This window comes from Mya arenaria, chromosome 3, assembly GCF_026914265.1.
Source record: "Mya arenaria isolate MELC-2E11 chromosome 3, ASM2691426v1".
NCBI classification, from domain to species: Eukaryota; Metazoa; Mollusca; class Bivalvia; order Myida; family Myidae; genus Mya; species Mya arenaria.
Window position 1 is genome coordinate 6,177,802 of NC_069124.1, and position 15,358 is coordinate 6,193,159.

General features: G+C 35.4%; 1 protein-coding gene and 1 long non-coding RNA gene across 3 annotated transcripts; one reads left to right on the plus strand and one right to left on the minus strand.

Annotated features, from left to right (window-relative positions):
- The first annotated feature begins 617 nt into the window (after positions 1–617).
- Positions 618–4,895, plus strand: LOC128226668 (uncharacterized). The gene is made up of 3 exons (XM_052936649.1): positions 618–760; positions 2,296–2,528; positions 4,514–4,895. Exons 1-3 carry the CDS (start codon positions 694–696, stop codon positions 4,673–4,675), a joined length of 462 nt encoding a protein of 153 aa, XP_052792609.1. The 5' UTR covers positions 618–693; the 3' UTR covers positions 4,676–4,895.
- A 3,873-nt stretch (positions 4,896–8,768) lies between these two features.
- On the minus strand, positions 8,769–13,591 carry LOC128226669 (uncharacterized). 2 transcript variants are annotated; one of them, XR_008259714.1, is made up of 4 exons: positions 13,508–13,591; positions 11,627–11,675; positions 9,470–9,535; positions 8,769–9,188 (listed from the first exon to the last, which is right to left on the minus strand). It is a non-coding gene; the product is annotated as an uncharacterized LOC128226669 (long non-coding RNA). The 2 variants fall into 2 exon arrangements; XR_008259715.1 differs by lacking the exon at positions 13,508–13,591 and adding an exon at positions 13,464–13,490.
- Positions 13,592–15,358: the final 1,767 nt, after the last annotated feature.

Here is a 15,358-nt window from a genome sequence, read left to right on the forward strand (position 1 = left end):
CACATTGCTACACCAGTACTCCATAACTTTCCCTTTTATTCAATTAAAAACAGTAAACCTCTACCTTTTATTTAAAACTATAAGAGTTACAATCTCTTAAGAGAAACGGGAACTATTTAACGTTTACTGAACGTATGTCATACTGATACGTTTATTTCCTAATTTGCGACGTTCTTGAAATGCGCTAAATTACACGTTTGGCACAGGCGACGTCATTTGGTACTTTCAGCGTTGACAGTGAACGGGTTAATGACGGGATTACCCGGCGTAGTTGCTCTAAAGTACTCATGATTTGAATGATGACTAGTGAAAAATAATAACAGATACATTTAGGCACTAACGTAGTGACAACGTTCATAAACAATAACCTTATCATGACACAACCTTTACACAATGTTATATGTGCTTGCATGGATGATTATACACGCTTTTTTTAGTTTACTCGTATACTAGTACACCTCGGAAATGGAATAAACAACAAACCAATGCCTATGACATTTAAACTTAACATTTTCGTCAATGTCTGGATGAAATGGCATGCTAATTTGAACATTGGGAAATTTAGTGTAATACAACCTAATACCTTCTATCCTAAAATATCTTTCGCTCAATTCGTACTTTCGTTCATATACCTGGTAGCGATTCGGTCGGTCGTAGACCAAAGGAAACGAAAAGTCACGTAACTATACAGATATGACGATTCTAAGGACCATTATTCGACCTTCCAGGTCTCTTTTGCAACAGCACATTCGATATGGAAGTAAGATATCTTTCTGATCATTTTTATAGCGTCATAGTGTTCATATAACTTCTGTTGACCTTGGGATTTCTTGGTTCGGATAATGTACATTTCGGACACAGTCATGGCTGAGGCCCTCAATCCGAGCAATTTAGTAGGGTTTTAACAGTTATTTTGGGGAGTTTGTTTTTTAAGGTAAAAATCCGGATGAAACATCATGGGTTAATGTGTCAATAGTGTAGTGTTTGGGGGTTAGAACCAGCTGCCCGGTTAGCCAAGTTGGTTACAGCGCCGTGCTAGTGTTTCGGCGGTCGTGGGTTTGAGCCCCACACTGGTTGCACTTTTCCTCCAAGGTTTACTTTATTGGTGGCAGCAGTTAATGGCAGGAGTGCCTCTGATGGCCTAAAAGATTAATGGGGGGAGGAGTGTAGTGTGTGTGAGTTAGAACCAGCCGCCCAGTTAGCAAAGTTGGTTAGAGTGCCGTGCTATAGTGTTCCGGTCGTCGTGGGTTAAAGCCCTACACTGGGCCACTTTTCCACCCAGGTTTACTTTAATGGTACAAATTCACAATCTTATACTATGTTGAAAATTGTTCATTCTATGGACACAAAATCACTATTTCAATTATGCTATGGAGGAAAAAATGCCCAAACTTAAAAAGTGTTGTTTTCTATAAAATAACACACCATTCTTTAAATATTCTGCTTATGTTTAACAAAAGGATGTGGTTAATAAGCAGTATTTGGCAAGAAGCAGTAATTGTAATTTCTCATTTTATCTGGGGGGTTTTCATAGCAGTTGTTAGTGTTATTTCGTTAAATGAATAATTTTGCCTTGAATGTTAAAAAAATATCAAAATAGTCATGCTTGTGTTATGGTTGATGTTTCCAAAATACCAAAACGTTAAAAAAAATCCTCTAATTCTCAAATGGGTAATGACTAATTTGCACATTTATTTATAGCATTTGGTTTTCCCCAAAACAAGTTTTGTCAGTATTGTATCTGTTCTTGTGAAATAAATCCAGGAACAATATATCATTAGACTTCTTTGGTTAAAAATGTATAAATGCAAAGCCATTGTAGGTCAACATAACAGAGGAAAGAAACGGTACTAGAACAGGTGTTTGAGATTTGTGTCCTTTTCAGGTTTTGATCGTCAACCTGTAATCTTTAATTTCACAGAGAAATGTTTAAACTTACACATCATTGATTGAAATGTTTTATTTGAATCTGAAATGAATAAATAAAAAAAATCAAATTGGGAAAAGAATGCCTGTTATTCTATGACATATCTAAGGTTTCTTTTAATTTTTGTGGATTTTTAATGAAGAATTTTAACTATTTTTCTTTTTGAGAATTACTGAATTGGCGAAGTCAACATTTTGTTTGAAAACCAACCTAAAAGATTAATGATTGAAGAATCAAATCCACATGCAAATACTGAAGAGTGTGAAAGTTTTATACAATTGGTATTTCAAAGGAAATGAATATGTAAATTTACACATGATCTGTAAGTTCTGCAATTACTTAGACCGGATTAATGAACTTATTTACAGGTAGTGCAACATACCAGAATACACAACTTCAGGAACAGCTTGATCAAAACTACAAACAGGAGTTTCCAATGGAATTCATGACAGTGAAAGAGAAGGTGGAAGTTAATCGAGGTTCAATGAACTGGATGGCTAAACCTTTGGGGCCATGGGCAGAGGTCTATGCCAAGAAACAGGCCAATTACAACATGCACATGGTTATATCCGCATTGCTGTTGGGGGCCACTGTTTTCTATGTAAGTTTAACGATAGAATGTGTGTTTCATGGATGACATGTTTGAAGCATATATACAGATTTCCTGGTATATGTTGTTGGGTTAGAGTCAAATAGTTGGGTTCTGCTCAATAACTTTAGTAATAATTGATTTATATGGATTTATATGGATAGAACTTAGTGCATAGCTTTTGGGGATTGCTTTAGGGACTGATTGGGTCGGGGTCGGGGTCACTGTTATTTAAGCAAAATAGCATTTTAATATGAAGAATTAATATGGAGTGATTATTTTTGTTGTGTAGGCAGTTTGAGTTAATTTGAAGACTTACCTTGGATAAGTTTTGGGGTCAGTAGGTTAAAGGTTTAGGTTGCTGTTACAAAAGAGAACATCCTTTATGCACAATAACTCAAGTAACAAAGTTTGTTTAAGAATACCATTTTTTTCTAGGTATAATTGCTAGCAAGTTCACAGACATACATATAAACCTTTGGATTGCATGTTTGGTGATGTTGTCAACGTCATGGAAAATAGAAAATTTATTAGGATTCACTATCTTTAGTTAGAATTGACTTATATAGTGACTGTGATTAGTTGTTAAGAAAAGAGCTCATAAGAAGGTAGGGATAATATATGGGACTGATGTGGTCAAGGTTGCTGTTACAAAATATATAATCAAAATCAGTAACTGTTGAAAATAATATGTTATGGGCCTTTATCTTTTTTTGTGCTCAGGTGGAGCTTTTATGGTAGGTGGGTTGTCTGAGGTCAATAGTTGGTTTATTTACACTTTAGAGGCCGCTATTTTAGACCAATAGTTCTAAATATTGGCCAGACTGATGAAATTTCAATCAAGTTTGAATATGGGTCATATCAAGTTAAAAACTGGGTCAAATTTTAGTAAAAGAAAATGTTTACAAATTAGAGGCTGCATTTTTTACCTGACCTTTGTGAGACTTGATCAGAAAGATTGTCCTGTTGAAATCTGCATCAAATTTAAACATGGGTCATCTTTGGTAAATAAGTCACTGGGAATTTATATCTCGCTGGGTGTACTCAACTGCCTCTTAAAAGATGTTTCCAGTAGTCAATTTATATTTCTTGTTCCGACATAATGGCAGTGTTTACAGGTAAACGAGTGATGGCCCTCTTTCGATTTTGCTTCATTTCAAATGAAGCAGAATCAAAAGATTAAATCTTTGATTCTTCGATAAGTGTCAAGTTTTTCTCGTCAAAATAAACAGTTTCCTGAATTTTGGCAAGCCTTTAAACATGATAAGAATATAAATATTTATTAATATTATTCCTTACATAAATATGTCCCTTCTTTGTTTATATAAAGTTGATTGGTCTGTATATCACTGTATTTTAATAAAATTCAGTTGTATGACGTCAGCGGGCGATGTCATATTTTTGGCAGGTCCGGACCTCACCAAAAATGTGATATGGACTGCTGACGTCATACATCTAGTAAGTGTGGCTTGCTATTTTCACAGTGGCTAAGATTTGTTGCAAGGATTTAGGAAACACTATTTACTGTGATCAATAAAACGCATCTAAAGAGCTTTAAAAATATTCAATGGTATTAAATTATTGGTATGATGAAACAAATATTTACACACCACTTTGAGCCATATGGCATTATAAGGACCCACCTAAGGTGGGCTGACCTTTGCTTATGCTGCAGTCCATAAGTTAAGTGCGTGTACGTGTAAAAGTGTAGAATTGATGTATGTTAAAAAGTGCAGACTTAGTTTGAATGAGCTAAAAGAGTGAAATTTCTTTGATTTTAGTTCAAATATTTGTTTGAGATCCCCCATTGTCTTCAAATTACCCATTTCAATGGACTTAGATCACAGCCCCTTTCACATGAAGTCTTAGATCACAGCCCCTTTCACATGAAGTATACGCTCATTTGAATAAAAACACTTTTATTGACAAATAAACCTTAGTTCACCAGTAATGAAACTGTATTAACTGTGTGACAATATTCTTATTTTATTTTGCAGACCTGGAAATCGGGGCTGTTGGTGGCGGCAGACTACTCTATTCCATTGAATGTTGACGAGCTGTATGATCCCAGGAGAGATATGAGACAAGGCCACAAATTCCAGTGGTTTATAGAGGCTGTGGAGGATGGCACTGAGGAAGATGCCACTAACGAGGAATAGAATAAATTAACTTATAAAGATTACAAACTGTTTTTTATCATCGCCATTAGTCTTATAACATCTGTTATGCTAAAATAGTCTTTGAAACTGAACAATGTTGAATGTGTTTCTTACAAACATTCATTGTGTTTGAGGTTTATCAACAATGATTCTGTTATGGTAATAGTATATTTGAAATTTAGCCTTGAAGATGTATGTTTGAATAGATGTGAGAAAATATTATTGTATCATTATGTTGGACATGCAAGTGGGCTTATGTCTTGGGAGTTAAATATTAAATATGTTTCAGCCTTAAAGTTGGGAAAACATATGACCTTTTGAACTTTTCCCTTCAAGGTTGTTGATTTACATTGACCTTTTATCATTGAGATAGCCTTGGTCTGATTGGTTCGTTCCTCAAGTGCCAGCATTGTGAATGAATTCCCAATCTTTTAGCCTTCTCTCTGTGACGTGACTACAAGAGCAATGCATACTTTTTAATCAAATTTAGTGTAAGGAAGGATGTGCATGAGTGAAGGAAGAGTTCTCTTTTGCATCAGCTGTATCTTAATTGACTGTGGATTTATTCATATACTTCCCTTTCAAACAGTTGGCTTACATCTTTTTCAGAATAAGTTCCATTACAAGATTACATGCATGGGCTTACGAGAAATTGTGATGTTTTATCTCTGATTATATATATGTTCAGGTCACTGCAACATTTTTGCAGGGGCTATATAGTAATCACTGGTCTGTCTATCTACATTGTTTCTTATTTCAGATTAAAAACCCCATTGAAGATGTCAATTTCCTCTTTTATGACAAGTTAAATAGTTCCAGATTCCATTTGGTCAAATTTGTGGCTCTTCATTAACTTACTTAAATACCGTACTTCTTTTGTCTGTATTCTATCTAAAGCACTGTCATTTTCCTAATTAATATAAAAAAGAACACACGGTTAAATGGCATTGTTGCATAAAATTCATTTCATAGCAATACTTCATGTCTATGCCATATCTTAGTGTTTTAATCTTTTAAAGACTATGAAATTTCCATCAAACTTGTTTTGATGTCAAAATGTCAAGGTCACACTTGGATGTCAGTTTGCCTAATTTTGATTTAATTGCAATACTGAGTATCAAGGAAACATGTGTCGCACATACAATTATAGCTCTCAGATTAAGATAACACTTCAGGGTCAGTGTTTCCCAAATATATTTTAAAGCAATAATTTATGTCTTGGGTATAGCTTTGTCAATCTGAATCAATCAAACAAATGATTAATAGTATACCATTTTCAAATGGTAGGCCGTATTGGGGACATTTTTCATGTTTCTGTGATGGTTCTTGACAGAAGAAAAAATCCAGATATTGTCAAAGCTTTGGTATCTTCATGGTTGTGTTAAAACCATAACATTGGCTGTAACTAACCAACCGTTAAGCTTCAAGAAACTATCAATGTGCAATGGTCATTACACATGTTAACAGTGGAAAAATGCACATATATAATAATGCCCTCATACATTGGGCTTATGTGACACATATATCAATTTAAAAATAAACCTGAGTTGGTACCCTTATTTTTGTGAAACGATATCTTGCTAGTGGGGTTGATGTAATACTTGAAGGTAAAATTCAAAATTCATATCTACTGCATATACATACAGTCGATGGTTTATCTGTCATAATGTAGCGAATGCGTGGTTCAACAGAATGGCCCAACCAACAATCTGGAAGTCATTTCTGGGCTTTTTTTAGACAGCAGCATGAAATCATAGTTTAAGGAAGTTAATTACTGGGGGGTTTCAATTCATAAATAGGGTCAACTTCTATACCATATATCTTAATTTTCTGTTCTTCCATATTAACAAGTTAAAATCTCACCCGCTGGATCGGGGCTAATTAGAATTTCATTCAGTATTTTTTTAGTTGGACAAGCGAACAAAAAATAATTTCCTTTAAAACAGTCCTGACTTGGTGAAGCCATTTTTTTTCAAATATATTTCTCCATACATGCAGTACTTAGTATAACTATGTCTCCCCCAATGAATTGGGAAGACATTGTTTTTTGCCCTGTCAGTCAGTCCACCAGTTCGGATGTCACACTTCGTTTCCGCTCAATAACTTGAGAACTTTGTTGTTTATTTGAGTATATCAAGGTCTGCCCGCGCCCATTGGTTGCATTATGGCTTGTCCCCACCGTGACGCCATCACGACTTAAATTGTGTTTAAATGCCATTTAAGTGACACGAGATAGAAGTGACAGCAATTCGCAGTCTAATCCAGACATTGGAAGACTTGAAAAAACAGAGTGAGATACAAGAGATCCGGGTGCGATACCCTAGCTCTTTGCGAAGAGACCTCTTGGTTCTTTAATGTGGTCGGTGTAAAGCACTGATACAAGGGATACAACTTTCATGGGTTGAACCAGTACGGAGTACACCACTTTTCCAAGCACTACCCTTTAGGTGCCAAGTGCAGGCAGGGCAGCTACTTGTACCAACTGTTAATGTATTTTGGTATGACGCGACCCGGGATCCAACCCACGACCTCCCGCCCAAGGCCACAGAGACGGCAATAACTTGAGAACGCTAAGACCCAGGAGCTTAATACTTGGTATGCAGATTGGTCATGACCAGTAGATGACTCTTATTGATTTTGAGGTCACGGTCAAGGTTGCTGTGATCTTGAGGTAAAAAAAAGCTTTTCCGCTCAATAACTGAAGATCCTTTGGTTCCAAGGTTTCATACTTGGTATGCAAGTTGGTCATGGCTGGTACATGGCCCCTTTATTATGTTGGCGGTGATTTAAAGCTGAAAAATGGTTTCCGCTCAATAATTAAAAGAACGCTTGCACCTAGGAACTTCATACTTGTTATGCCAGTTGGTTATGACTAGCTGATGACCCCTATTAATTTTGGAATTAGTAGGTCAACATGTTATGGTCAATGTGACCTTGAAGTTCAAATGGTTTCCTGTTGAATAACTAAAGAACGCTTGCACTAAGGAACTTCATACTTGGTATGACAGTTGGTCATGACTAATTGATGACCCCTATTAATTTTGGAATCAGTAAGTCAACATGTTAAAGTCAAGGTGACATTGAGGTGAAAAAACAGTTTCCTGTTGAATAACTAAAGAACGCTTGCACTAATGAACTTAATACTTGGTATGCCAGTAGGTCATAACTAGCTGATGACCCCTATATATTTTGGGATCAGTAGATCCAAGGTCAAGATCGTGGTGACCTTGAGGTGAAAAAACAGTTTCCGATGAATAACTAAATCACGCTGGCACCTAGTAACTTCATATTTGGTATGCCAGCTGGTTATGACCAGTTGATGAACCATATTGCTTTTGGGATCAATTGGTCAAAGGTCAAGGTAGCGGTATAGTTCGCAGTGACCATGTGGTTAAAAACGGTTTCCTTTCAATAACTAAAGAACGCTTGCACCCAGGAATTTCATACTTGGTATGCCAGTTGGTCATGAATAGTAGATGGCGCCTTTTGATTTTCAGACGAGAAGGTCAAATGTTCAGGTGACCTTGAGTTAAAATAAATGTCTCCGCTGAATAACTAAAGAACGCTTGAGCCCAGGATTTTCATACTTGGTTTGCTAGTAGATCTTGATTAGTAGATGACCCCTATTGACTTTGAAATTGAGGTCAGTAGGTCAAGGCCACAGTGACATTCAGGTGAAAACAATTTATTGATCAACAGTCCGTACGTCACACTTTTTTCCGCTCAATAACTAAAGAACGCTTGAACCAAGGAACTTCATACTTGTACCCCAGGAACTACGTACTTGGTATGCAGGTAGGTCATGACCAGTAGATGACCCTTCTATTTATTTATTGCCTAGTCCAAAATGTCATGCCCATTAATGTTATTTCTCAACTACGACCCCACAATGGGGTAAACCAGCGCTTTTCATAAAAGCAATCTCTTGATATTACTGTGCCACTTAATTCTCACTTGTAAGTTTGATGGTTAGCAAAAACTGGATGGTGTACTTATTTGAGATGTCAGTGATGAAGTTATTTCGTTTCAATGCAGCATGGCTTTTACAAGAACATGACTTGTTGATGAAACATGAAACCCAAGAAACATCAGCTTGGTGTGGTCGGAGATGATTTTGAGAAATTTATTCATTTTGTTCACTACACTCCGAGAAATTCGAGAAGCAGAATGGCTGACAGAGGCCAATTTTGACGCCACATCAAAGTGTCATAACCCGGAAGAGGGTTCCACTGTTTCCGATCTGAATGTGTGTTTCTCTTTCTTCACTGCACAATGTACGATGGACAAAACATGGATATTAATAGAATGAAAAATATACACGCAATGTCGAATAAAGATCATTTGAAGTGTTTGACTATCAAGTTTTATTCCGATGAAATATGATTATTATTAAATGTCAGAGTTTTCAAGGAATCAGAACTTCGTTGTCATGACAACTATTATAGAAGGCGGCGAGCGCTTGTTGCCATGGCGATCACAAGCGGAAGTAAACCGGCAACCAGACAACCAGCTCCTGTAATGGAAATTGTATTGTATTAACAATCGGGCTTTAACGTATTTTTTATCAGACATTATCAGAAAAGTAGATGTCTAAATGAAATGAAAAATGTAATACATTTACAGCTAAGTTTTTATATACATGACACGAATATAAGAAATTTGACTTGACAGCTTTTTAAACAAATGAAGTTCGTGAACATGTTTTAATAATAGCGTTATTATCATCCCTATCCCGTATTACTACTAGTCGGTTTAGTAACTTATTGAAATTCAAAATGTGTAAGATAGCTTTACCACCGCCTCCACCACCGGCTCCTGTTCCAGACGGGGGTACGGTAGATCCCGCTGACAGTACATCCACTGAAATGCAAAACAAGGTTTAGGATGCATCATTGTAGGTGCCCAATTCAATCTCGGCTTAGAAGATACTCGATCATTTTTGTAAAATGCACCTTTTTGTATGACGAAAGGAAGTTTGGCAAATCATACGGAGTGTCAAGACTAAGATACCAAAAGTTGGAACCCTTCAGCAAATGGTGATATTTTCTCTAAATACTTTTTTATACTGTAACTGTATTTTATTCTTCTATTTCGATTTCACAGAGTAAAACATGGATATTGCCTAGCCCTCCATCAATAGTTGTTGTTTTTACATTATTGGCACAGGCATTCTGATCGTTACTCGTTCTTAAGAACGTATACTTATTCAAAATGGCTGTGCCAATCACGGATGAAAGGCTACGCCCGAGATAGTTATTTACGGTTTTACATATTTAAAAAAACTTCATTATTGAACAACTCTCTTTCCTACGGAGGAATAACGAAGAACTTGTGAAATACTTTTTGGTCGTTTGAGGGCCTTCCACAGTGCGGAAGTCGTTTGAAGGAACAAAACATAAAATGTTTTAAAAATATAGTTTTAAGGTTTAATATTAAGCAATTGTAAGTTGCAACAAGTATACACTGTAGGTGATTTTAGGAGTTGAGCGTATTTTACGAACACAGATTTTCAATAAATAAATCAATTGCTTTATTCGGAAATGAAAATGAATATTTGCTGTGTCAAAATAGTCAATATTATCCTATCAACAATGTCTTGAGGCTGTGTGGTGCTTGCAGCAATTTTAAGAAAGATTCTTGAATTTTTGTGACTAGGAAATGGATTCAATGTTATATTTTTCACACTTTTATTGAATAACTTTCGTTTTTTGAGTAGTCCTGTGTACTTAGACTCAAAACATTCTCATATTATCTGTAGACTTTTCCGAAAAATATGCAAATTTGCTTTAAAAAAAAGATCTGTTAAAATCTTATTCGTAAAAATGGTCTACCACAAAACATGCAATGGATGTATGTTTTACTCCTGAAAAAGAGTGTTCATCAAAACTAAATAAAACATGAACATTTGAAGAAAAAATATCTGGCCTTCCCCACGTACACTCTTTTGCACTGCGGAGTGATTTTTACGACACACGATCAAAACAGAAATGAAACAAACGAAACGTTTATTTTGAAGTAAATTGAGTGTTTTCCGTGTACTGGAATATGGAACAATATCGACAACCATTTAAAGTTATACAATCTTTGTGTTTTAATCATATACCATTATATGAGAAAGAAAATAACAACACTGAAAAAAAGTACATTTTGAATATGTTTGCTTCTAATACTTTGTATGGTTATATAGGAATAACCTTTTCCGTCCGTCCGTCCGTCCTAGGACATCGCGACATGTCTACTTTTCTCCATAATTCCATTTTTGTTGTTGTATAATTCATACACATATTGATTGTGTCGAGGAAAAGCGCTGTGCAAAAACATATCTGAGTATGGTATTTTTGAGTTATTGCCTTTTGATCCCTTTTATACTTATTTTTCACAAATCCAGGTAACTGCACATTTTTGAGCTTTGACTCCAAACTTCATGCACATATTTACTGAACAGTGTCAGAAACCCTGAGAGTGGCGGATCCATGATTTGACGTTAGACGGCATTTCTTAGGGGCCTAACTTTTTGACATGCAGTCAGTAACGAAATGTTGTCATTGTTTTTTTGGGTACATCCCCAGGAAAACGTTAACAACATCTTGTCCGAAATGGCACCGGGAGCGCACCCCCCCCCCCCCCCCCCGATCCTCTTTTGAGTGATGTGCATAAGAAACAACAGTTTGTTAATTTTTGATATTGCCATTTGATTAGTTTTTTTATAGTTTTCTCCATAACTTTATACGTTTATAAGAATTTATTTCAGCTGTGCAAAAGAATCATTAGGACCATTAACGTTTTTAATGCATTCTATCCGGCATAGGGCATTCAAGAAGCATACATCACGCCTAGTGATATTTCTTATAGCAAGAGGTTGATGTTGTAGGGATATAAATTATATCCAGTGATAGCTCTAATTTGTTATGTTGTATACTAGAGTCCAACGAATATGGAAATTACATGTACCTTGAATGCAAAGGATCAACATCACGAACACAAGGCAAAGAGGCTTCATCTGAAATAAAAGTTAAAATATATATCTGATAATAGTGGTGGTATACGAATACATGGTAGAACAGATTATACTACGCGTATTTATAGTAGCAACAAAATGATAAAACACGCGTAGCTAGATAAGGACATAACACTCGTAACTAGTTAATGGTATAATGCGCGTAGCTAGTTAATGATATAATGCTCGTAGCTATATTAAAATAAACACGCGTAGATAGTAAATGATATACACACGTAGCTAGATTATGATATAACACGCGTAGCTTGATTATGATTTAACATGCGTAGTTAGATTATGATATAACACGCGTAGTTACATAACGATATAACACGTGTAGCTAGATTATGATTTAACACGCGTAGCTAGTTAATGATATAACACGCGTAGCTAGATATTGATATAACACGGGTAGCTAAATTACGATAAAATACCTGTTGCTACATAATGAGATAACACTCGTAGCTAATAACGATATAAATGAATTGTGTTAATGTACGTATATGACATTCTTGCAACAACTTGTAATGGATACTACCAAATGTGTAAATGTTGAAAATATATTGATTGAATGTGGTTTTACTGAATATATCTACATTATTTACAGGATGAAATTATTGTTATAATATATAATCATCATATTAAACTGAGTTGTCATTGTCGAAGAAATGTTGAATACATGTATAATAATATTGAATTTCATGAGAAAAGTATGATAGTGATAGTGTGATTGAATGTTTTGTATGTTGCTTAATATGTAAGTTAGTATATGTGTTTTTGTAATACTTTTTGTGTGAAGGCCATGCTGGAATTAAGTAGTATGTATGTCATGATTGTATGTAATCTTCGTTAAATAAAGTTATTATTATTATTATTATTATTATTATTATAACACTCGTAGCTACATAATGATATAACACTCGTAGCTACATAATGATATAACACTCGTAGCTACATAATGATATAACACTCGTAGCTACATAATGATATAACACTCGTAGCTACATAATGATATAACACTCGTAGCTACATAATGATATAACACTCGTAGCTACATAATGATATAACACTCGTAGCTACATAATGATATGAAACTCGTAGCTACATAATGATATAACACTCGTAGCTACATAATGATATAACACTCGTACCTACATACTGATATACGCTTAGTTACGCTTAGTAGCTACATGATGGTATTGCACTCGTAGTTACACAGTGATATAACATTCGTATTTAAATAGTGATAAAGCACGCAGAGCTACATAATAATATCGCACTCGTAACTACATAATGGCATAACACGATACGCTACATACTCATATACTAATCTATACTACATAATGCTATATAATGCAATTACACTTGTAGCTAAATCACGATATAACACGCGTAGCTAGATACTGTTAGTACACTCGTAACTGCTCGAATGTATAAATCGCTCTAGAAGCGAACAATTTGAAGGTAAGCATGCGTTCGTTTCTGTTATCTTATCCTCTTAGAAATTGTTAAAGATTGTTAGAGTTATATATATTTATATAATAATATGTGTGAGCCGTATTTGACTCAATTGACTTGGAATATAAAAACTAAACAAAAAAGCGCATGATTTAGATACAGATAAAAAAGTAAATGTTTATAAATGTTTTTTTCTCAATTAATAGCTACGTGGCCACACATTACTTAGTAAAAAGCGCCAAAATATCGCTAATAGTTTTTTAGTCTGTACCAAAATCATATGCTTCTTACGGTTTTAAACGTAAAATATATATATATATATTTGCTTCAAACCTATATTGTGCTGCGTTTAAGTCTCGGATAAAGAAAAGTATTACCTTTCCGTAGTCCTGTAATTTTTTACTTTGGAATGTCAGACGTCCAGTATTTATACACCTCTTGTTCCTTGTGGAAAGTTCGGGTAATCTACCCGACCCGTATCAATCAGTGCCCTATCGAAATTACAAAGGCGGGCTTCAAAAAACCTGGTTACAAATGATGAGGAAGGAAAAGCCAGTGAAAGAAATATATAAAAAAAAGTTAAATAAATCTGTTTGTATATCAATGAGTAAATAACTTTACAAATAAGGTTCAAAAAGAATCTGGTGGCAAGTTAGCAGAAAAGAAACCCTGTTAACTTTCAGATCAACGTTCATTATTTGTCCCATTGAGTCATTGCTGATATGGTGTTTTTTTGTGTAATAAAGTTTGACGCCTATTTATGTAATGGGTGCAACACAAACTGTCAATTCCCTATCAGTTAAATTTGTCCTGATATCTCAATGCAGATCAAGTGCCACAAAAAGTCCGATTCGTGGTTGAAATAGTTCGAATATCTTTTATCATTTTCGTTGAAATTAATCACACTAGATACTGCTTGCACAAACCATGAACATTATGTAACCTATTTGTTTAATACCTAATGCACCAGTCCATTGTAACCACGCCCCCCCCCGGTCCGGGGAATAGTGGGGACTTTGACTGTCGGTCCAGCCAACCCCGGGTACAATCCACGCCCTGCGGAGACGTACAGATGGTAAAATCCCTGCCAAATGCCCCCGCACCCCAGGGACCATAGGTAAGGCCCATTCCCCGCTATATTTTTGCGAACACAAAACCACCGCATTCACCCGACACTGCGGGGCCACCTGGAAGGTAAAAACACGGCCCATTTTCCCGACTATCGCCGTAATACCCCCGGACCTGGGGGCCGTGGTAACAATTGACTGGTGCATAGCAGTAACAGCTATTAGCTATATATATATATATATATATATATATATATATATATATATATATATATATATATATATATATATATATATATATATATATATATATATATATATATATATATATATATATATATATATATATATACCTTCGTGAACTGTCCTTTTGGTGCATGCAAGATATGCAGTTATTTGCAGGGCAGATGTTCCCCTTTCTGTCGGTTATTGGTTCGATGTATCCGTAATTATTTACTGAAGTGCAAAGACTGAACCTTACGCAAGATTTTGGTAGACAATCCATAATTCATAATTCATAATACCTACATACGAGTTCCGGTACTTCAAAAAGGACACGAAACCCGGTCATCATCAATATAACCATTGATCCGCGTGCGTGATATGTTTTCTGCCCGGATCATATCTTTGTAGCGAATGGTCAGAAAATGTTCCCACTTGTTCAGAATGTTGTTCTTGATACAATTTCGACCGTAAATAAAAGATGGTCACATGGCTTCAAAAACAAGGTCACTAGGTCTAATTTTAGAAAAGTATTTAGACTACACTAGAGACATTATATTTGGTCCAATACTCATCAAACATAATCAGAAAGTTTCCCTTGATGAACATTCGCACACATTTGAAAATGGTTATTTAATGTGATAAAACATAAGGTCACTAGGTCAGTGCTTTGATTTTTGTCTGGAACCATATAAATGGAAACAATCTTTATGTAGTAATTGGTTTGATTAAGTTGAAGCTTGGTCATAATGTTCCCCTGGATCAAATCTCAATTACGTGTAAAAGTGGGTCACATTGGGTGAACAACTAGGTCACAAGGTCAAATCTTAGGAGAAAAAAATGAACACGAAAGAGGCATTATATTTGATCCAATAGTTATCAAACATAATCAGAATGTTTCTTTGATAACATCTTGGACACAATTAAATCTGGATTACA

Bases quoted from the DNA above. Each gene is read 5' to 3' on its own strand.
- LOC128226668 (XM_052936649.1), top strand. From the start codon at position 694: ATGACGATTCTAAGGACCATTATTCGACCTTCCAGGTCTCTTTTGCAA. The intron at 761-2,295 runs GTAAGATATCTT...ACTTATTTACAG, and splicing joins ACAGCACATTCGATATGGAA to GTAGTGCAACATACCAGAAT. The intron at 2,529-4,513 runs GTAAGTTTAACG...TTTATTTTGCAG, and splicing joins TGGGGGCCACTGTTTTCTAT to ACCTGGAAATCGGGGCTGTT.